Source organism: Lepisma saccharinum, chromosome 3 (genome assembly GCF_977018435.1).
Source record: "Lepisma saccharinum chromosome 3, izLepSacc3.1, whole genome shotgun sequence".
Lineage (NCBI taxonomy): Eukaryota > Metazoa > Arthropoda > Insecta > Zygentoma > Lepismatidae > Lepisma > Lepisma saccharinum.
The window spans coordinates 4,351,143-4,373,773 of NC_139231.1; the positions used below are offsets into that span (position 1 = coordinate 4,351,143).

Sequence of the window (22,631 nt, forward strand, 5' to 3'; positions counted from 1 at the left end):
ATGAAGTGTAGAGATAAGTCAGGGTGAAGTTACATGTATTTGGTGTGGGGGGTCCAGTGTAGGTGGCTGGCCAATCAGGTGGAGTTTCTCCGACATCCGTGCTCCCAGTTGACTATCGCTAACCAGGCTAGGTCCAGTTCGAGTCCCGTGTCCCTGTTGAGGTTTTCGCTTTTGCCGTGTATGGCTATTGCTTCTTTGATGAGACGGTCCCAGTAATTTGATGATTTATTGATGATCTTGGTGGTTGTGAAATCAATTCTATGGCCCTCTTGGATAGAATGTTCTGCTAACCCTGATTTTTCGGGATGAAAATTCTTGATGTAGCTGGCGTGTTCTTTGCAGCGCTGTTCGATTGTCCTCCCAGTTTGTCCAATGTAGGCTTTACCACAGGAACAGGTGATATGGTAAACCCCAGGTGTTTTCTGTCCTAGGTCATCTTTAGGGTTTCGAAGCCGACTTCTGACTTTCGATGGCGCTTTGTGGATTGTCTTGATGTTGTGTTTCGAAAGAATGCGGCTGATGACTGCAGAGAGGTTACCAGTGTATGGGACGAAGGCTATCTTCTTGTTTTCTTGGTTATCAGGTGGGTCCGGGTTTCTTCATTGGTTGTTCTTGTGTTACTCTCTTTAATGTCTTGTTGATAATGCCATGACTGTATCCATTCTGTCTGAAAGCTGTGCGCAGGTGTCTTATTTCCTCTGGAAGGTGCTCTATGTCGCTGATGGCGATGGCTCGGTGAAACAATGTCGACAGTACTCAAGACGATCCACAAACCGGCATCGAAAGTCAGAAGTCGACTTCGAAACCCTAAAGACGACCTAGGACAGAAGACACCCTGGGTTAACCACATCACCTGTTCCTGCAGTAAAGCCTACATTGCACAAACGGGAAAGACAATCGAACAGCACTGCAAAGAACATGCCAGCTGCATCAAGAATTTTCATCCAAAAAAATCAGGGTTAGCAGAACAGAGGGTCATACAATTGACTTCAACCAGTGAGACCATCAATAAATCATCAAATTACTGGGACTGTCTCACCCATACACGGCGAAAAGGAAAACCTCAACATGGACACGGGACTTGAACTGGACCCAGCCTGGTTAGCGATAGTCGACTGGGACCGCGGATGTCGGAGAAACGCCACCTGATTGGCCCGCCACCTACACTGGACCCCTCCCACACCAAATACATATAACTTCACCCTGACTTATCTCTGAACCAAGGTTTTTGCTGGCTTACCGGCTTTTATCCTTGGAGCTTCCATTCTTTTCTCTTCTAGTTTTTACACCATCCTTCTAATTTCGCGGTCTGGTAAACATCTCTTTAAAGACTGAAACCAGGTCAAAGAAATCCCGATGTCATGTAGGTAGTTAGCATACTAGTGCATGCTTACATGAATGGAGGTCTCCTCAAAGGGGCCACATCCAGCTAAATCTGGATTTGACTATCCGAGGAGGGCTACTCCCTAGCTACAACCAAACCCGACTGCCTCAATCAGCCTTACGAGGCAAAGTTGAGACACTGGGCGAGGTTAAAAGCTGGAAGGGTAGTTGCTGGTTGACTCAGGTCGTGCACCACTCACCGCTGCAAAACCTCTTCCATATTTTTTTTTACACACTTATCTCTGCACTTCAATCCCTGAAGATAAGAGTGACGTTAGCTCTCGAAAGCTTGGAAGCCTATCTGGAAATCACCTGGCTGATTGCCCGAGAAAACCTCTTCAAGGTAAAATAATTTTTGTTATTTTTGGCTGAGACTGGTCCCAACCTCGAGCAGTTGTGAAGCATTTAGAAGGAAGGATGCTACATTTCTTGCTTAGCACTAAATTTCCACACAAAATTTTCAATTTTAACAAATCCATGCATTTATTTTACTTACCTATTTATATGTAAGTACAGGTAAGTTATCCTGATTTCTCTCTCTCTCTCTGTCTGTGTGTGTGTGCGTGTGTGGTGGGGAAAAGGGAGCATTCCAATATTTCAATGCATTTATTTTTGTTTAATTCATATCATAATTTTATTTCTAGGCATGAACACTGAGCTGGTCAGCTCATTCTTCTCAAAATTGGTTGGAAAAAACATTATGGCATAGTCAGGATTCTACAGGTGCGTGGGCAGCGTTTCTTGGGTGTGGAAACTGCTGCCTCTCTCCTGGATTTAATTAATATTTCATCAGCATAGCTGAAGTTAATAATAGTTAGGTCTTAAAGTAGAGTGTAAAATGCCAGAACTTGTTTTCACATTCTAAAACAGGGGTTTCCAACTGGCGGCCCGTGGGCCGCATGCGGCCCCCGTTGCCTTTTTCTGCGGCCCGCGAAGCCAGTTTACAAAATACATTAATTATTAAAATACGTTCTTTTTTTACTGAAGGAACGGATGCTCTGTGAAGAAATACAATATCACAGGTAGAATTGATTTTGCAGTCAATAATGATAATCAGAAGAATCTAAAGTGACTTAACTTTCTCTTCACACCATGCATTCTACCTCTTCGCTATGCGGAATGAACTCGGCCGCGTCCGCGAAGGCTTCACTCTTTGTGTTCAGAAACAAACTGCAGAGATCTGTTTTACTACGCACGAAGAGATTTCCAGTGTTCCAACTCGGATTGTACTGGGACTGATTGTTAAAGTTTGTGCAAATATCGAAATGCGCAATATCTCCAAAAAACGTAAGATTGAAAATTAAAATAGCTTCTCTCCAACTTGAATTGCGTGATTTGCAAGTTCCTTCAAACTAGGCAAGAAAAGGGGCCAGTTTTTCAAATACCTTTGAAAAGAACGCTTTCCAAAGCTTCGTAGTTTTGGACAAAGAATGACATCGATGTTCGGCAGCACATACACGTGTGAAAGTGTTTTTTCTTCAATGAAGTTCATCAAGAACCGCTACAGAAGCCGACTGGCAGATTATTCACTGCTTCACCTTCTGAGACTTTCAAATACAGAAATTCAAATACAACTTTAATAAAAAAAGCAGATCGGGCTCAATTTTCACATTGAACACTTATTATGAAGGATTCTTATTTGTATGGTGTGTCTTTAATTTCTTTCAATTCGTCAATAAGTATTGGGTTTTTGTGAAATAAATTGTAATTATACAATTTTGATTTGTAATTCCATTGTTTTATTGTCTCATTTTAGAAATTTAGGTCATGCGAAAGTACTACATTTTCAGTTCAGTACTTACAATTTTTGTAATTTTTAACCCCCCCCCCCCCAAAAAAAAAATGCGGCCCGCCTATCAACTGCTGGATATAATTTTGGCCCTCGGACCTTTTGAAGTTGGAAACCACTGTTCTAAAAGTTGACCAAAACATAAATGTTTCTATGAGAAAGTATTCCAAATTACAATAATTTGATTTTCTATGTGCAAATGCAGGGGAGATAAACTGTGTGATTAAAATTTCTAACTTGTACAGTTTATCTTGATAAAGGTTGCAATACAAACATTTCTCCAAGAGTCACATCAAGTTTATATTTATTACTTAAAGGCATTATTACATATGATTTGTCGATGACAATGTGACAAGCTTGCGTCAAGTAAAAAATTTATGTTGACCCATTATATCCAATGGAGCCTAATATCCATATTATACATGGTTTTAATCACAAAGCTCTCTAACTGTAGAACACCCCCCCCCCCTTTCCTCATTCACTTTGTTAATTTGATTAAGCATTTCCGGCTATCAGTTCCGGCTTCTGTACAGTCTGCACATGTATATTCCATTAACAACCAGGTGGTCTTTAAAAAATATATAAGTTTTTAATTAAAATAGTGGTTCACAGGTGTGTCGATCCTAAGTAACAATACATGTCAAGACTTGAGAAACATCAGATTTCTGTCTCTTAACTATGAACCTCTCAGAAGCACATTGGTAAATTTGTTGTATTTACTTACAAAACACAAGCAATTTATGGCAAAATAATCAAAATCGTAGAAAGTGGTGGGGTTGTATCTTTCATGCTGAAATCTGGCAGGTGTCACGTCCCAGTTCTGACGACACAATGAAAAATGCAAGGAAGAAATGTTTCCCGAGAGCGACGATAGATGACAGCGCGTCATATAAAGAAGAGCAGAACTCATTGTAGAAACTAGGAGCGGAGAAGAGTGATTATATATATTATAGTAAATGTAAAATATATAAAGGAAGAGTATAAAAAATATAGAAGGAGTGAATAAAATGTTGTATATAGCCAATTAAGATAATTAAGAACATGCTCATATATGAAACAATTAGGAAAGTTAATAAGTGAGCAAATGAATTCAGAAATGTATATCTCCATTCTGATCAGAATTTGATTTAATACCTCTGACGAGGAGAATATCGTCAGGTTTTGTATTTTTCAGTCCGTCGGTGGTGCTGTGTTCAATTAGACACCCCAAAGCACGTACGGTTGCGCTTCTTATTAGACGCACTGGGCCATAGGCAGCTGTCTGACACTACTGTCAGTTTAGTCGACCCTACTCTTTCTATAAGTATAGCTTGTATCGTTTGTCAAAGAAGCGGGGAAAGCGAGCGCATATATGTAATAAATAAGATTACGATTTAAAAGGGAAGAAATAAATTAGAAGAAAGAAAATAAGAAGAAGCCTTTACCAAAATAGAAGGAAGAAAAGAAGAAGAAGCCTTTTCACTAATCAACGATAGAAAAAGAAGAAGAAGCTTTTTCCCAAATCAAAGATAGGAAGGAAGAACAAGCCTCTTTCCAAAATAGAAGAAGAAAAGAAGAAGAAGCCTTTTCCCAAATCAAAGATAGGAAGGAAGAAGAAGCCTTTTCCAGAAATTACGAGAAGAAAGAAGAAGATTTCCTTTCAAGAAGAATATAACCAACGTAAATTTGGAATCAGCATATATTTCAATGTATAAAAAAGCTTCGCTATATATATTTTCTCTGTATTGTGTATAGTTTTTCAGAATATAGATCTGCATTTAACTATATCCTCTTGGCTATAAAACGCTTTCTTATTTGGAATTCTCGAATAAAGAACCTATCCCCTGAGATTAAGATATCTGTAGCCGTGGTATAAGTTTATTTTAAGAAGTGCACTAGAGGGACCTTGCACAGGCAAGTAATACTTTTGTTTACTTTTAACTGATTTTAACTTGGAAAGCAAGTTCTCACATCAGTCAAATAATTGTAACTAACATGGCACTGTAATTGTTAAACGTCTAAACAGAATGGTATTTGAATGTATTTTTCATAACAAACCATGTCAACTACTAATTGTAAAATAAATTTTTAATAATATATGTTGTAGAATTAACCTCTAATGTATGTTATAGTGAATATACTATATTTATGCGTGTATAATGCACATGCGTGTATAATGCGCAACCTGCTTTTTGATAGGGAAAAGTGACAAACAATTTATCTCATATATAATGCGCAGTATAATCCTGTTTCAAGAAATGTCTTTCTTAGTTGTAGGTCCGAAAGCTATTGTTATGCTGATCAAGAGTGAATCACATCATACATATTCAATGAATCACTTGTTGATATGTGGACCAAGAGGAGAAGAATATCACTTGTGTATGCCATGAGTTACCAACCCACACAACTTCTCCCCTCTCCCTCCACTGTGTTTAGCATCCCAAAGCTTTCACCCTTTGACCACCTCATTTATTCTGTAATAGTAGAAAGCAAGATCAAAGTTATGTTATGGATTTGCAGTGCTCAGGATGTTATTTTCTATTATTTCTTGCCCAACAAATACCGCTGATACGCATCCCATGTGACGGGAGGTGCATTCTCGAATTCCGCCAGAATGGTACTGCTTTTCTTGGTGTCGCAGAACATTACATACGAAGTAAAAAATCGTGTAAAATGGCCTTCAAACTTTTATACGAGATTTTCCTCATTTCTTCTTTACTTTTTCTAAAAAAAACCTTCAAACTATGTACTTTTTTCTTGACTAACATAACATTTATACGAGGTACATTCAGGACCCTCAAATTAGCAGTTAGCAGCACAAGATTTCTTCCATTAAAGCATTTGCACACTCCATATAATAATATTATTTGGCCAGTAATACATTTTAATTATGATTTTCTTTTTCCTCATCTTTTCTTTCATCCAGAATCAGAATTTGAACCGCATTTCACATTAGTGTCACTATCTTGAATGGAATACTGTTGCCATATTCAGAAACTACAGGATTTAAGCTTTAAAATGATATATAACATGATAGGGTTCCGTAATCATGAAAAATCGATGCAAGTGTCACAAAATCATGGAATGAACTTATATGGTTTCATGTTGGCTGTCCGAGTTATTCCGTGCATAATACGCACTACAGTTTTTGGGAGCAAAAATTTTGGAAAAAAGTGCGCATTATACATAAGTAAATACGGTAATTCTTAAGAATTCCTCATAACCAGTACTCAAAGTAGGGGGGATGCAGGGGGTTCTATCTCTCCCACTTACGAAAATTTGATTAAGGCATCCCCAGCTAGGATAATCTGTGTAAGAATCCCTCCACCTGCTTCAGTTCCTCCATGTTGAACCATACAAGAATTCCCCCAGCTAGGATAATCTGTGTAAGCATCCCTCCACCTGCTTCAGTTTCTCCATGTCGAACCATACAAGAATCCCCCAGCTAGGAATTTTCTCTTCGAGCACTGCTCATAACTAGGGAGTGGATTTAACATAACATAACCCATGGCTTTACAGCCCTTGAAGGGCCTTGGCCTATCTCCCGACTGCCAGTCTTCCTCCCACAATCCTACCTAGAGGTGTGGAGATCTTCAACCGGAAATGGGGCGACTTGGGGTCAGCACGTCGAACCCTCAGTCGATGTAGGACATTTCCCAGACTGGGTTACGCTACTCCCTCGTAGCTTCCCAATTTCCTCACGATGGTGCGTTGTCACCTATCCTATACACAGGCCGAAAACCCAGAGACTGAACCCAGGCCAGACTCGAACCCATGCTGTACAGCAGTAGGAATCCACAGCATAATGCCTAAGACTACATGGCCACGGAGGAGGAAAGGGAATGGATTTATAGGTGCTAAAAACTAACTATGTTCTAAAAACAGTGAAAATAAGTGGCTAAAAGACAAAAATATATTTATTCAAATGATCGACTGACCCACACTTTTTCATGTTCACACATACACAAATCTACTTTTGTGCAATTTCTCCATAACACTGTGGGAAGCAGTGTTTACATAACATGGATTCATTGGGTGGTGACAGGAAGCTTTTCTCAGAAGCGGATTGTTTATTTCCTTCAGTGGAATGTCCACTGCAGCAAATTTTCTACTTAAATCTTTATAATATTTCGAATTCTTAGATCGTCCTTCATTTGAACATATTGGGGCTCCTATTAGCACATGTAAAGCTGCATCACAATGTTTGTTTCCTAACAAATGCTGGGTGACATTGAGAATACTAATCTGCATGAATTGCCTTGTCACTTGGTTGACAAAACAACACTTTCCAATTAGTTGTAAACACACTTGGAAACTCATTGACATATTCCTTAAGATGTGATTTGACTTTCTTTTAACTTTCATCCTGAATACGATAGTAATTACAAATTTACCACATATTTTGTCAATTTTATGCATTAACTCCAAAATTTGCGCAGAGTTTGGAAACCTAATTTTGTTTGGAATGTCTAAAATATGTACATTTAATGTTATTTCCTGGAAGTATGTGTTGAATATTTCAATGTGTTAACGGTAAAATTATGAATATTTATGTGAAATGAGACTTGGCAGATTACATTACATCTGCATGGTTGGCACTCCTACTGAGTATGGCCAACATCCGAAACAAAAAAAAACTTACATGATACAATAAAATTTGTTAAAGTGTGTCAACTAAACGCATGGCCATAAAATTAGGCAGGTGGCAGAAGTTCGTGTTGTTGCCATGTCGGAGCACAACCCCGTGTGTTCGGAGGTTTAAGAGAATGAAAGATCTCGTTGTAGAGCTAGTTTTTGTAATCCACGTGATACAAACTGACAGTATTTGCTCGAAAGGTCAGGGATGACATCAAAGTTAGGATGACCAGACGTCCTCTTTTATCCGGACATGTCCTCCTTTTTAGGTGTCTGTCCGGCATCCGGGCGGATTTTTTAGAAATTGGTAAATGTCCTCCTTTTTTGGAAAGAGTATAGCATTGACCATAGCAAATGTGCTGCATACAGAATGATTCATTTAGGGTACGTTAAATATTTGAGCAATTCTCACCTAGCATGAGGGAGCTCAATACGATCACTTTCCCGACTGAGTCATTAGTAGGGTGTGTATTTAAGGCACTAAAAACCTCTGAAATAGGCAGTCAGATAGGCACCAAAATTATGAAAATAGGCACTTAAAAAGCACCATAAACTAAGAAAAGGCACAAAAATAGGCACTTAAAAGGCACCCAAAAATTAAAAAAAAAAGACATTAAAATAGGCAATGGATGTGAACTTATTTAAATTTTCTTCTTACAATGCACAGTTATACTGTATTAGCACTTCAGTTTATACATAAAAGTGTGCTAGTGATTAACATACTATAATACTCTTTTGATCGAAATTCACATTTGCGGGGAATCGTCTGTTAAAGTAATTCTCACAAAAAGAGCTGCTAACGACTGCGAATTTGAACAAATGATGAAAAAACAATTTGCACCATTGTAACAAAAAAATATTTAAAACAATGTTCAAATTCAGACCATCAAATCTGGCAAATTCCAGATTTAAGTCAGTACATCAACAAAGCCTTCCATCTTTCAATATAGGGAAAGCCAAATGCACGTAAGAAAAAGCTGAAGTATGCAAAAATTGCAGAATATCTGATTTTTGGCACGATTAAGCAAAATAGGAATTTATAGGCAGTATAAAAATGTGTTCTCGGAATAGAAACTCCATGAAACAAACTTTCAAGTTTCCTTCATGTAGAACACCATTAAGCCTTGTTTCCATGATTATGAAAAACTAAGTATGCTGACCAAGGCAGTAATTTATTTTATTGAAAACATAAACTAAACGTAACGTTTCAACCTTCTAGCAAGGTCTTCATCAGACTCTGTATCAAGTACAAATATTTCAATGTGTTAACCTTTTGAGTCCCAAGGCCATTTTCACAAGTAAGCCTCTCGGTCCCGAGCCGATTTTGAGCAAAATGCAGAGTTTCAATTAAATGAGTGTAGATCGGAGACTAATTGCCCTAGAGAGATGAGTGATATACCGTTGTACGCGGAATGAACCAGAGATTCAGACTATATGAAATTTATGCAAATTCGGCGTATATATGGAGGGGGAAAGGGGGGAAATCCCCTGAAAATACTTTTTTAAAAAATGGGGTTTCGCCCCCCCCCCCCCGCCCCCTGAAGAAAAGGATTTGAAAAGTTCAAAATGCACATAGAAATTATCGCTGGCATGTAAGGAACACAAAAATATTTGCATTATCATCATATGACCAATGTAACTTGAGTTGTACATCCCAAAAAGGAATGGTCGGCATGCCACTGATTCAAGCTTCAAAATGCAGCGGTACCTTGAAATGACTTTAGCTCAGAGACTATTTGCCCTGGAGATATGAACTATATACCATTGTACGCAGAATGAATCACAGATTCAGACGATATATAATTTATGCACCTTCGGCGTATATATGGAGGGGGAAAGGGGGGAAATCCCCTGAAAATACTTTTTTTTAAAAAAAATGGGGTTTTGCCCCCCTCCGCCCCCCCGAAAAAAATAATATGAAAAGTTCAAAATGCACATAGAAATTATCGCTGGCATGTAAGGAACACAAAAATATTTGCATCATTGTCGTATGACCAATGTAACTTGAGTTGTACCCCCAAAAGGAATGGTGGGCATGCCACTGATTCAAGCTTCAAAATGCAGCGGTCCCTTGAAATGACTATAGCTCAGAAACTAAATGCCCTAGAGATATGAAAGATATACCGTTGTACGCAGAATGAATCACAGATTCAGACGATATATAATTTATGCACATTCGGCGTACATATGGAGGGGGAAAGGGGGGAAATCCCCTCAAAAATACTTTTCTTAAAAAAATGGCGTTTCCCCCCGCATCCCCCCCAAAAAAAATTCAAAATGCACAAAATGCAAAATTTATGCAAATTTGGCGTATATATAGAGGGGGAAGGGAGAAAAAACCCAAAAATTATTTTTAAAAATTGTTGAAATGTTTGAAATTTATATTTTCCCTTGAAAACAGAAGTCCCTTTTCCTGCCTTTTCACCTCCATTTTCATGAAGAAAAAATAAGGTGCAAGAAACATTTCTGTTAAATACATGTGTTAGGAACAATATAAAAGAAAAAAATCGAAATTCTAGCCAAAAATAGAAAAGTTATAACGTAAAAACTATGACCTTGACACAGCATCTCGATCGAGACGCTTGGGACCGTGAGGGTTACAGTTGGGTATCTCGTTCGAGACGCTTGGGATCCAAAAGGTTAATGGTAACAAGACTTTTGTACTTGATACAGAGTCTGATGAAGACCTTGCTAGAAGGTTCAAACATTACGTTTAGTTTATGTTTTTAATAAAATAAATTACTGCCTTGGTCAGCATACTTAGTTTTTCATATTCATGTAGAAGTTCTTCAAATCATTGCTCTAATTCTTGTCTATAATTGTATTAATATTTTATTATTGTATTTGGATTTCCTTCATGTAGTAATTCTTAAAATCATTACTGTAATCATTGTCTAAAATTGTATTAGTATTTTATTACTGTAGGTACTGTTATATGATGATTTCCATACCTATGGACATGGGTCAACGGAAATAAAGAATATGAATATGAATGAAAAAGGCAAATAGACAAATTTCCGCACTCCAGTCATTACTATTAAGTGCTGAGACTGCTGGAACGCATGTAGTCTGTGCAGTTCCTTTTCGGTTGATTGATTTGGTTTATTTTACTTTGCTTTTCTGCCACTTTTGGATAATTGCGAAGATGAGTATGAGCGATGATATGATGATTTTGATGAAGGACACCTATGCCCAGGCCGGGATTCGAAACCGAGGCCTCTGGCGTTGTAGCGCGGTGTGCTAACCACTCCACCACAGAGGTCGGCCAGTTCCTTTTCGAGTTATACATACGCTTTACAGAAATGCGTAGTGAGAATTTTGATTATTAAGTAATAATTACTTTCATGAAATAACGAAGCAAAAGTGTAAATTTAAAAATGATCTTGGAAGAAAATATCCAGTTTTAAAAGATGGAAGAAACAAATATGGGGTAAAGTGTAATGTGGTTGCCACTTTCCCCTGCTGTTGAAAGTGTGCTAGAAATGTTTGTGCCATTGAAATCATATTTCTCTACCCAATCTAAACTACCTGAAATTTTAATTTGGCTTTTCGAAATAAGTTAAGCAAATCTTACTTGTTACATTTGCATTCACTTGTGGACATATTTCAGTCTAATATCCAACAATTAGAAAAGGAGTAAAATTCTGGGCTTCAAATTATAGATATTCTTTGTAATTTGTTAAAAAACAGATTAGGAGATTGCTTTCTTTGCTTAAAGGTAAGATGAAGTTATTGAAAGAGATCTTCTGAAAAGCACCTGTGAGCCAAATTTTGGCAAATGTAGCCATTTTTTTGCAGTGTCCTCTTTTTTATGACTTTGTCCTCCTTTTTCGCCATGCTCTGTCCCCTTTTTTGAATGTGTGTGTCTGGTCACCCTAACCAAAGTGCCTCGGAGAGAGGTCGGTCTGATGGTCGAACTAGGCAACACAGCCCGGTTGCTGCCACACAGTGTGCGAGAACCAGCGACTTTTGTCCTGCTCTCACTTTGCTTTTCCCATATGTGGCACCGGCGCAATTTTCATGGCCGTGTGTTTAGTGGTGATAATTTTCCTAAACGAGTGAAGTAGTGCTGTATTTGAACAGAAGTTATTTGTAAATTGTTATCCAACACAGAATGGTGCTTCAGAATGAACACCTGTATTTAGCAGAAGGTAGTGTCTGGTCTTCTTACAACTGCAAAATGATGAATACTATACTACAGAAATGAAGATAATTAGATAACTTTTCTATCAAGTACAGTTTGGTTTTGCAGTGGCGTAAATGAGTCCTTAAAATACCAAGGATGTAGCAACAAGGCATTTTCCTTCCTCATTGGGGCTTGTACAGGGTACAGCCTCAACAGCATATTCTACATTGAAAATTCATGCACATTACATACCCAACAACTTTCCCCTTGTTGATTTTTTTTGCTATTTGCACTAATAAGGGAGTTGTGACATGGTGCCAAACTTTTGAATAACCCTGTATGTTTAAAATTTATATCAATGAAATTCATTGATTTGGTTAAAAAGGAGAAAAACATTACAGCACAAATAACTCAAAAAGGGTACAAACAAAAAAATTGATGCCACTTTAGGAGCTGAGTGTTCCAGTCTTCACTTGTCACAGTGAAAGGGGTTAACAAGTGTAGTTTGGGTTCTCCACATTTTCTTGATTTGGATTTTGGCCTTGTTAATTTACATATATTAAGCTATCACTGTAGCAATTTTCACCCAATTCCAAATTGAGGCTTGAGGTAACAAATTATTTTGAAATTGACCCCTAAATTTTTTAATTCTTTCTTTAGATATACAGAGAATTTTTGGATGTTCAAAATTTCATGAAGTTCACATATTTCTAAAAATAAATGCACATTTTTGAAATCTTGAATTAATGAATGTACGATACCTATTTTTTTTCATTTGAATAAGTGTTTCAGTAAACTTTACATCCCTGTATCTTCTAAATTAAATATCCAAGAATTTTAAAAAAATGCATTTTTTTGTTAAGACCCATATGAGGAACAAATGTAGATTTGATTGATTGAGTTGGTGTTTTAAGTCCACTTTATGCACAGTAAGCCTAATCGGGACTGGACCTACAGTTTTTAAAGTGGGATCCGAACCACTATGTGTTTTCCAGCGGGAATCGAACCCAGGACCCCTTGATTACAAGGCGACGACGCTAGGAACAAATGTAGGGAAGTTTAAAAAATCTGAGATGGTGGTTAAATGGCCACATGACTGGTGACCCTTTATAAAATTGATTCCTTAAACCTCATGTCTGGAATGTCTTTGGTCATGCCCAACATGTTGCTCATTATGGCAAAAGAAAAACAATAAAATGAACTTATATTACAGAAGGATGTATCTAAAAGCAGTCTAGGATTTTCCCCAGAAGGTTTTTTTTCTTTCTTCCTCTCATATTTGTAATTTGGGTCTTGGTTATTTAGTGTTGCTCAGGGATGGGACAGATCAATCTGTACTCTATTGGTATTGGCTGATATAGGCATATTGGTGGATCAGTAAAATTAACGATAAATTTACTGATCTGATATATATCTATAATTATCTTACAATTTAGTGCAATATTGTGCCAATTTGTTGTATTTTTTGTGGATGATATACATTGTGTACTTTTAAAGTAATAAATGTTTAAATATGCAGCTTCTCTCGTATTGCAATGAATAAATATATGTTCATCTGGTAACACATATTTAAGGGGATCAATGAACTATTTGGAATTTTGTACCGGATCGGTAGACTATCGGTTATCAGCATCGGTAATTTTTATATTGGCACTTTTTCAGTATCGGCCAAAATTTCATATTGCTTGTACCACTGCTTTTGGATAATTATGGTAATGATGATTAGATGTAATTGATGAAAAGCCACACAAAAAAACAACAAAAAAAAAAAACACATTCACACCCAGGCTGAGAGATGAACCCGAGAAATTTGATGGTGAGATTGCAAGTTGACCACTTAATGCGCTCGGCAACCGAGCATCTTTTCTTAGCCCATGATCTGGTTATTATGAAGTTGACTTTGAGGGTGGAGGTTTGTTTCAGAAAAAGTTCAGTGGTTACATTTGTGTGGTCAGTGCATCGAATCTTTTTTCCAGCTGTCATCTGGATTTCTAGACCTGAGTACATTACATCTTCCACTCTAGGACCATGACAAAATGTTCACAAGTTTTCAAGGTAAATTCCAAAATTTCTAGGATGCAAGCAGGTGTTTTCTCTATTTCAACCTTACATATTTCTGCCTTTCACCACCTACACACACACACTCGCAAATATATTAACAATATAAAAGGTCTGTGTGATTCCAATGTATCCAAAAATTCTAACTCAATTCAATCAAACGGTATATATATTTCAAATATTTAATTTAGGCGTGAAGTTTATATTTGCTATTCCATATACTCAGACTCTAAATACATTTACAAACACTAGTCACGAATGTTACAGGATAGTGTTAATCTACGAAAAATTGTTCATTGTACAAGAATTTACGAGAAATTGTTCATTGTACAAGAATTTAAACTCAAATTTACCAAATCAACTTCAACGTATGTTATCTTGCAATAATCTTCTGTCTGCCAGATAGATTGTTCTGCAAAGGACATCCTTAGTAAAAATAAAATCTAAACTGTGAAAAACTTGCCTTAGCTCATTTATGTCTAAATTCAATGGAATTTGGATTAATAAAAGTTGTAATTTTTCTCATCTATGGAGAGAAATTCACACATAATTCCCAAAGCCAATAATTCACATAATTTCCAGAATTCCTGGTGAGTAGCCACCGTGAAGTAGCTCTCCAGTGTCGTCATGATGCTGGGAAAACACACAACTTTAAGTTCCCACCCTGAATTGAACCTGGGACTCCACCCCCATCCCCCCACACACACATGTACACCAGGAGCAAGAGCATTAATAATTTGGCTATGCAGACATCTTCATGTACAGGCTTTAAAAAAAATATTACACACTCGTAACTAGGGACACTGAATTTTTGCGTTGCACGAAATGTGAAAAAAAGATGAAATTTTGAACATTCTGCATGTAACTACACCCCTAATGATGAAATATGCATGAGTTTTATTCGCGAAGTAATGCAAAATGCGTGCTTATCCACGAAATAAACTCTTTTTCGGGAAATAGCCGTGAAATATCATAAAATTAAGTAGAAAACAGGCAAAAACCGGCAATCGAGGTTGTGCGCGCAAACTGTCGATTTGTAATGAAACGTTTGCCTAAAGTTTCCTACCACTTGCAGCTGAAGAATGTTTTATCTTCGATCGCATCAGGAAGATGCTGCAAATTTGGATTTCCCATGCACATAATCTGTTCGAAAACTTCACTCCCTGTCAAGCTGCATTCCTTTCTTCCCCCGAATGTCTACTCAACCTCCAGTTTCATTGAACTTGCTAGCTGTAGCAGTGATAAGATTAGTCTGTTCCCCCACCTCAAGGGAAACAATGGTGTCATTTGTGTTCAATCATGAATGAATTTTGTTTATCATCATGTGATTTTCAACATGTGTTTGTGTATGTGCAGTAGTGATTATTTTATTTGTTGGACAGCAAGGATATCCTTTAAATACATACAATTAATAAATCACTTGAGATATGCAATTTAGAAATGAAGTGATTTTGTGTTGATGTTTTCTTTTTGGTTGGACAGCTAAGTACTTGTGTATGTGTACAGTATATAAAAATGAAGTAGTTTATCAATTTATAGCTCTTTTGTATGTTGTTTCCTCTCATAATGAAAAAGTGTGTACCAATTTTTTTTTCCACCGCTGGTATATACCGCTGATCTAACATTTTATTTACCTCTCTCCTCAGTTTTTATTTACCATAAATTTGTCTCCCTACTCATAACTCACACCTCTGTGCTTACATTGTCACATACTACATCAGGAGAAATGCAGGTGGTATGGTTAGCAGAGTAAGCTGCGATGTCAGAGGTCCTAGTTCCGAATTCCAACGTGGAAATGGGTGTTCTTTATGAGAAGAGTACTGCATGCGACCATTTTCGATTGCTCATACTCGTTCGAGTCTCACCGTCGAGCATGCTATGCTTGAGCGTTTACAGGGAATATCATTTTAACATGACAATAATTATTATAATCTACGATTATAATCGTAAACATATACATCTGTCTGGCAGTTTCAGCCCACAAGCTACATTTTAACATGAATATTATGACTCTTGGGAACAATTTGTCAACCCTGGAATTGAACTGAAAATTTTACAGAAGAAAAAGTTCACACACATTACAAACTGTTATGTAATAAATTACTACCAATGCTACAAATAATGAAAAACTTACCTGCATTGCAGTTACAATATGGCAAGGATTTAAAAGATATATCACAGTTCTCGAGGAAAACTTGAATCCTATTTCGATGCCCCATATTAAGGACATTAGCACCAGTAATATTCTCTTTCCGGCACGATCCTTCCTCACATACGCATACTTCTCTGGGAGCATTATTTTACTGTATCCACACTTTATAAGCCATCCAGCCCAAATCAAGGCTCCAACGCTCTCTGAAATCCTTACGTCACGACGCAAATAGTTGGCGCATGCTGGACCACCATTTCCTGGTACAGAGCTGTTCACCCCAATATATGCCCACTCTAACATGGTGCTTTAACTCTTTAGAGTTCACCAGATCTAAAATAAGAAGAAAAGAAAGGTAAGTTACAATGTTTGTGTACAAAGGGGCAATTTTCAATACACATTTACATTTATTTTAAGATTAGTGAAATTACACGGCAATTAGGGTTTTGGGTGTTTTTTGTTTCAGTCCACTATATGCTCAGATAGATTTCTCAGGAATAGACCTAAAGTTTCATGATGGTTTCAAACCACTGTGCAATGTGCCTCAATAAGGAATCAAACCAGGAACTCCTTGATTACAAGGCTGGGAGGTACCGGTGCTGCTAAAGGTGGAACACAAATTATAATAATGAAAATGTTTATTATATAATTATTATTTATCGCTAATTTAAAAGTGATTCAACTTCTGTATATAATTTCTTAACATTACACTGAAGGAAGGGGCAGACATGCTTATGATTGGATTGTAATGGCCAACAATAGAATAAGTTTTAGGAAAGAAATCCAGAGTTCAAGTCTAGATTTATTTCTCTTGTAGTCTATGGTTATTAAAAGCATAAAAACAGTATTTCGTTGTGACGTTTCAGGAGAACACACTCTCCCTTCATCAGACATTTATTTTTAGTTTGATAAAAGATACAGTTATAACAATGGCTAAAAATTTTTAACAAAAAAGAATCAGTTATACAATGGATGTTGTCAATGTTACTTTGTTGTAATATAGCAACTGAACTGTGAAATAAGAAGTCTGTTTTATTATTATTTCAGATAAAAAAATTTGATCACCTTTTTTAAAAATTATGAATCCCAAATATCACCAGACAAATCAAAATCACAATTGCTTTCACAGAGATTCTTGATGTTTTCCGTTACATTAAATTTTAAAGATGGTGGCCTAGTCCACTTGTGAAAAAGAAAACTCCATAGTGGGTCTAAGTTACCATTTTCATTCTTTAATTTATTCCAGTGTTCTTGTGCAATTCCCACACACAAATTTTTAGGCAGGTTCAGCTGCTGAAAAAGCATTTTGAATGGCATAATGGGTAAGGAAATACCCAGATGGCATAGTGGTTCAGATCCCACCTTAGACTGTAGGTCCAGTCCTGATTAACCTTTCTGTGCATAAAACGAAGTAAAATGGAGCCAAATACTTGTAGTTGTAGGCCTACTTAACAGTTTTATATCATGGTAGTGGTTCCGAATGTTTAACGGTTTTCCGCAAGTTTTACAGGAGTACTAGGGAGTGCTTTAGAATACTGGAAACGGTTGTGGGAGTAAGTTCGAAGCTTCGAGAAAATAATTAGCGAATTTAAAAGCTTCACTAAGTTATATTTACCAGGAATTATGAGTTGAAATGTAGATTGTCTGGCTGACTGTGACACAAGTTCTCGTAGATTTTCATGACAGGCTCAAAGGGGGTTTCATGTTTGAGACCAGAATAACCAGCCACACCCAACCTAACAATGAAAGGATTTAGGGATATTTTATTAATGATAAGAGCCCTAACCTAACAACGAAACCATTAACTACAAATTACCCCTTTGCACCCATGCACGTTAAGTATATAGCAGCAACAGTTCGTATCCAAGACGACAGTAAACGAATTAAAACATTAATTCACACGTGTTGCACATTTTTAAGCACTGCTCTCATTTTGCCATTAAACTAGAGGTCCCAGGTTCAAAACCCAGTGGAGGCACAGAGTGGTTCGAATCGCACTTGAAACTGTCGGTTCAGTTCCGATTAGCCTTTCTGTGCATAAAGCGGACTTGAAAATAAACTCGCATGCAACTAGCAAATATCATCCACATACAAAAGAAAGACCATTTTTCTTCCTCCCAATTCATATTATTATGGTAACAGTTTCATATATCGGAAACACATTTTTTCATTTTTACAGAAGAAACTACTTACAGAAATGAGTTTACAACGTTCGTCGAGGTATTTTCTTTCATAGTCGAATATATTTGACCGGGAAATCATGTATTTTTCAAGGAAATATCTCACTGACGCACAATTGCCATTGTTTTCATTTGCCTCCCGTACCTAAAGTGGATGCAGCATACATTTCATGACGTAACCCCCTGTCAGTGTTTCCAACCCCCCCTTTTTTTACTATGCTTGCCTAATCTAACCAAACCTTATCAGAAATGGTTTGTGGGGCTATCCGTCAGCTACCGTGCATAATGGTTCATGGTTCTATCCGTGACTGGTTCGTAGGGCTATCTGTCAGCTAGCCTGGCTATCCGTCAGCTACGCGTGCATAATGTTCAATTTCCACCGGTGACGAACACGATAGGGTAACTATCCGTTATCGCCCGAACCGATTTCTTCAAATTTACAGGGGAAACTACTTACTGAAATCAGTTTCTGTAGTATTGTTGAAGTTCTTGGAGGTATTTTCTTTCGCGGAAACTGAAAACTTCACCATAGAATGCCGCAGAACAAGAAATAATCATTTGATATGTAAGGAACTTGCATCTTCTGTAACATTAGGCCGTTGTTTCCATTATGTATGTGCAGATGGCGCGAGCATCGAAAGTCACGCGGTCTCGCCAGTGATTCCAAACGTGCCTCTTTTTTTTTACGAGAATTTTTTTTTTAACTATGCTTACCTAACCTAACCCAACCTTGCCAGAAATGGTCCGTGGGGCTATTGTGAATGGTTTTTGGGGCTATCGTGGATGGTTTTTGGGGCTATCGTGAATGGTTCTTGGAGCTATCCGTCAATGGTTTGTGATGACTTAATGAACACGAAAGTACGTATTTTTCGGTCAAGCACGACGCGCAATGATCCATGACGAGTGCACGCCATATTCTCTGTTAGCCAAGCATAACAAGGAAGACAGATAATGACTCGTAATATGAAAAGTTGACATTATTTTATGGAAAAAGGCATAACTACACCTTAAAGAATCTTCCGCAATGCAGAATAGGTAAGTATCAATGCTAAAATTAAGGAAATAAACGAGCGAGAGGTGTTCGGCCCTTAGCGGATAAGTACCCACAATAGTAGGTATTTTTCGGTGAAGAAGGTCGGAAACACTGCATACCCACAACGTGTCAAGATGTGGCCGCCATATTGTGTTACGGAAGCGAGGAAAGGAATCAAAGAAATCACTCTGTATGTGAAAAATCGTGTTTGTTTTCGCGTAAAAAGCATAATGGCACCTTGAACCATGTTCCGCAATACACAATTCGTAAGTACGAACCATGCGAAACACAAAATATCCGATTTTAATGTGTTTCCGATATACTAAACTGTTACCACAAATGAATTCGGACTTCAACAATCGGAACTTGGGCCTAGCTCAATATCACGTATGACACGTCTGGTGTCAAAAGATGAAAAACTTAAAATCGTTTGCAAGAAATTCTTGTTCGGAAATCCCTTGCAAAATGCTGTTCCCTGTACCACGTCTCCCCAACAAAATCCTTATTACCACGAGCAGTTTGAATGAATGGTATTAATTTCATCTTAAATTTAAATGCCTGGAAAAAATCATGTGAAAAAAATGTTCGGCCACCGGATTTAGTTTCGAAGACATGTAAACTACCGCAAGGCAAATATTAATACAGAATTTACTGCAAACCGGTATTATACCTAGCACACAAAAATATGACAGTAGCATTATAAAACACTATTTAAATTTACTAAATAATTAAATACATGTTTTATTGGGCAATATTTCAAACAGAAACAACAAGATTACAATAAATTCCAATATTCTATTTACAAGAACCGAGAACGATGCAGGATGCAGATGTTCAGGAATAGCTTAGCGAATAAACAAACATTCTGTAAAAATCTCTTGCACTGTACGGGCGTTCATTAATTTCTAAATATACATTATTCGAGATTTGTAAGTCCTGTCTGTGCATTTCCGAACAGTTAATTCGAAGCGAATTGCTAACCTGCAGCATCGATTTTTTTCAAATAAAAATGTTATTTTGACTTAACAAACACCTGATTATTCTTATAGCTGACAAGAAATATCGAGAAATTTACTTTTAAAATGGCTAAATTACCATAAATGGCGAATAATTGTTTCACTAACCTTATGAATACAAATTTCTATTGCGAGAAGCAAAATACAGACGACGTTATGCGCCATTCACTACGCAAGTCACTTTACCAACATAAGCAATTGCTCTTTAAATCAGAGTCATGAAAGAAATAAAGTAATAGTGTGAATCATAAATATTATATTAATTTTAGTATTTTTCTTTCATTATACAATTCATGGTGCAATACAAAACTGGAAATAAATCAGATTGTACTTTTAATGTGCGCATTTTATGAGTGGAGAATTGCACGTCAATGCTTCAACATGCTTCTGCCATCTAGTGACAAATCATGTAAAACATGTCTACTATATAGTTCGCTGGATTGACAATAGATGTGTCTGCGACCGTAATAAGCACTATAATGAAGTTGCAGTACAGCGCCTTGTACGTACTTGCAGGAGAGAATACATGCGGATCCATTGGAGTGCGATGGGGCCATTCCCCGCCCCAACCTCGAGAATTTTTTTTATAAACAGCTATGCCAAGACTAGTCTTGCAGCCATGCCACATCTAGGGAATTATCCAATCAAAGGCGAGGATTTTGTTTCCCGCGCGTTCCTGTCGTCTGCACCTGCTGCCCATCCCGCTCTGTCGTCTACCATTCAACTTACGATGGATGGTTCTGATGAAGAGTTTGTTGTAACTTTTGCAAGTGATATGGGTATGGCAACGAACCATAGGCGTACGCACGGGGTGCAAGAGGAGGCAGTTGCCCCCATAATACTCTTACTTAGAAATTTTGTGGAAAGGAATCTAATCACCGTAGTCAAATAATATTATGCTCTGAAAAAAATAAGTATTTTCAAGCCGTCCAAACTTCCAAGCAGCTACGGAAGGGATTCATTATTTCCTATGTAATTGCACTACCCAACTTCATTCTCTAGCATATTTTTTATTTTGTTATTGACACTCCCACATACTTTATCCGTTACTTGTGTTACCTCTAAGTGTTTGCAGAATAAATTGCCGATACATTGCAAGTCAATAGTGGCGATTGGATGCCGAAACTAGGGATGGCAGGCGCCTGAAACCACAATTTTATATCGGGGTGGATCATCCCTTATCAGCCAACGACATCTAAAAGCAAAAAAGTGCAGAGTCTGAAGAAGACCTTGCTAGAAGGTTGAAACGTTAAGTTTAGTTTATGTTTTATAATAAAATAAATGACTGCCTTGGTCAGCATATTTAGTTTTTCATATCATGGAAACAAGGCTTAATGGTGTTACAAAAAAGTGGGTGTTAAAAGCCCTGAAGATGGATTTCTCAGTACATTGCAACTAATTGTACAGTAGGATCCATGAGAATTACCATGCAAATTGTCCATCGCCATGTTTGTGCACTTTATTTGACCCAATAAGAGCTTCAAGAGTTAATAGAAAACTCAAAACAAGCTGTTGACAACTTCTGCACCAGGATACAAAAAAACACTGACTACATAAGATGTAGGAGAAAAATTGATGAAAATAGTCATGCACAATTTGCCGAGCAATACTAGTGGATCGCACTGTACAAGATGTTTAATCCTGCTAAGAAAGTAAAATTATTTACTACTACACACTATTTCTATTTAAGTTAGATATTTGTAGGAATTCAACGGGGCTCAGTCCCCGAGCCCTTCTTCTGGCTACGTACCTGGTGGAGTGGGGGCGGGTCAAGAACAGTTTAATTTTTCAAACTAGGCAAGGTTTAGCATTAAAAGGCCATAATGCGATGGTAAAAGCTTGTGTGTGTGTGTGTGTGTGTGTGCTCGTGCATAGGTTAAATTCCTATAGGTGGGTTTCATGTGACGTCAGGATTCGCATCGCCGCCATGTTTGCGGCAAAGTTGCTTGCCGTTTGCAAGGAATACACACCACGCAGCGTTCCTTACACTGCGCCAAGTGCAGGTTTGTTGTTAGTACTGTGCAGTGGCGTAGCGCAGTTCTCTGGGGTCCCCTTAGCACACACACACACACACACACACACACACACACATATATATATATATATATATATATATATATATGTCGAGATGATGCCAGAGTGGGACGCACGTATCATAGTCAGCTAATCACCCCCCCCCCCCCCAGCTGTACAAGAAATTTACTTTTGCCTAAATACTCTTCCTTCCAATTTTGTGTTATCGACACGAATTTATCAGATTAGTAGCTTCTTGAAACTAAATCA

General features: G+C 37.5%; 1 protein-coding gene across 3 annotated transcripts in view; it reads right to left on the reverse strand.

Annotated features, from left to right (window-relative positions):
• The window catches only part of LOC145984909 (transmembrane protein 164), an 89,429-nt gene extending 68,907 nt beyond the window's left edge, over positions 1 to 20,522 (reverse strand). The window contains exons 1-3 of one of the 3 annotated variants that reach the window (XM_083118296.1): positions 20,457 to 20,510; positions 17,735 to 17,855; positions 16,105 to 16,452 (exon numbers count right to left, since the gene is read on the reverse strand). In XM_083118296.1, the coding sequence (XP_082974422.1) occupies positions 16,105 to 16,422 (318 nt within the window). In that variant the 5' untranslated portion in view covers positions 16,423 to 16,452; positions 17,735 to 17,855; positions 20,457 to 20,510. Of the gene's footprint in view, positions 1 to 16,104; positions 16,453 to 17,734; positions 17,856 to 20,135; positions 20,258 to 20,456 lie in introns of those variants that run through there. The other 2 variants (XM_083118295.1, XM_083118297.1) reach the window with 2 other exon arrangements.
• Between the last annotated feature and the right edge of the window lie 2,109 nt (positions 20,523 to 22,631).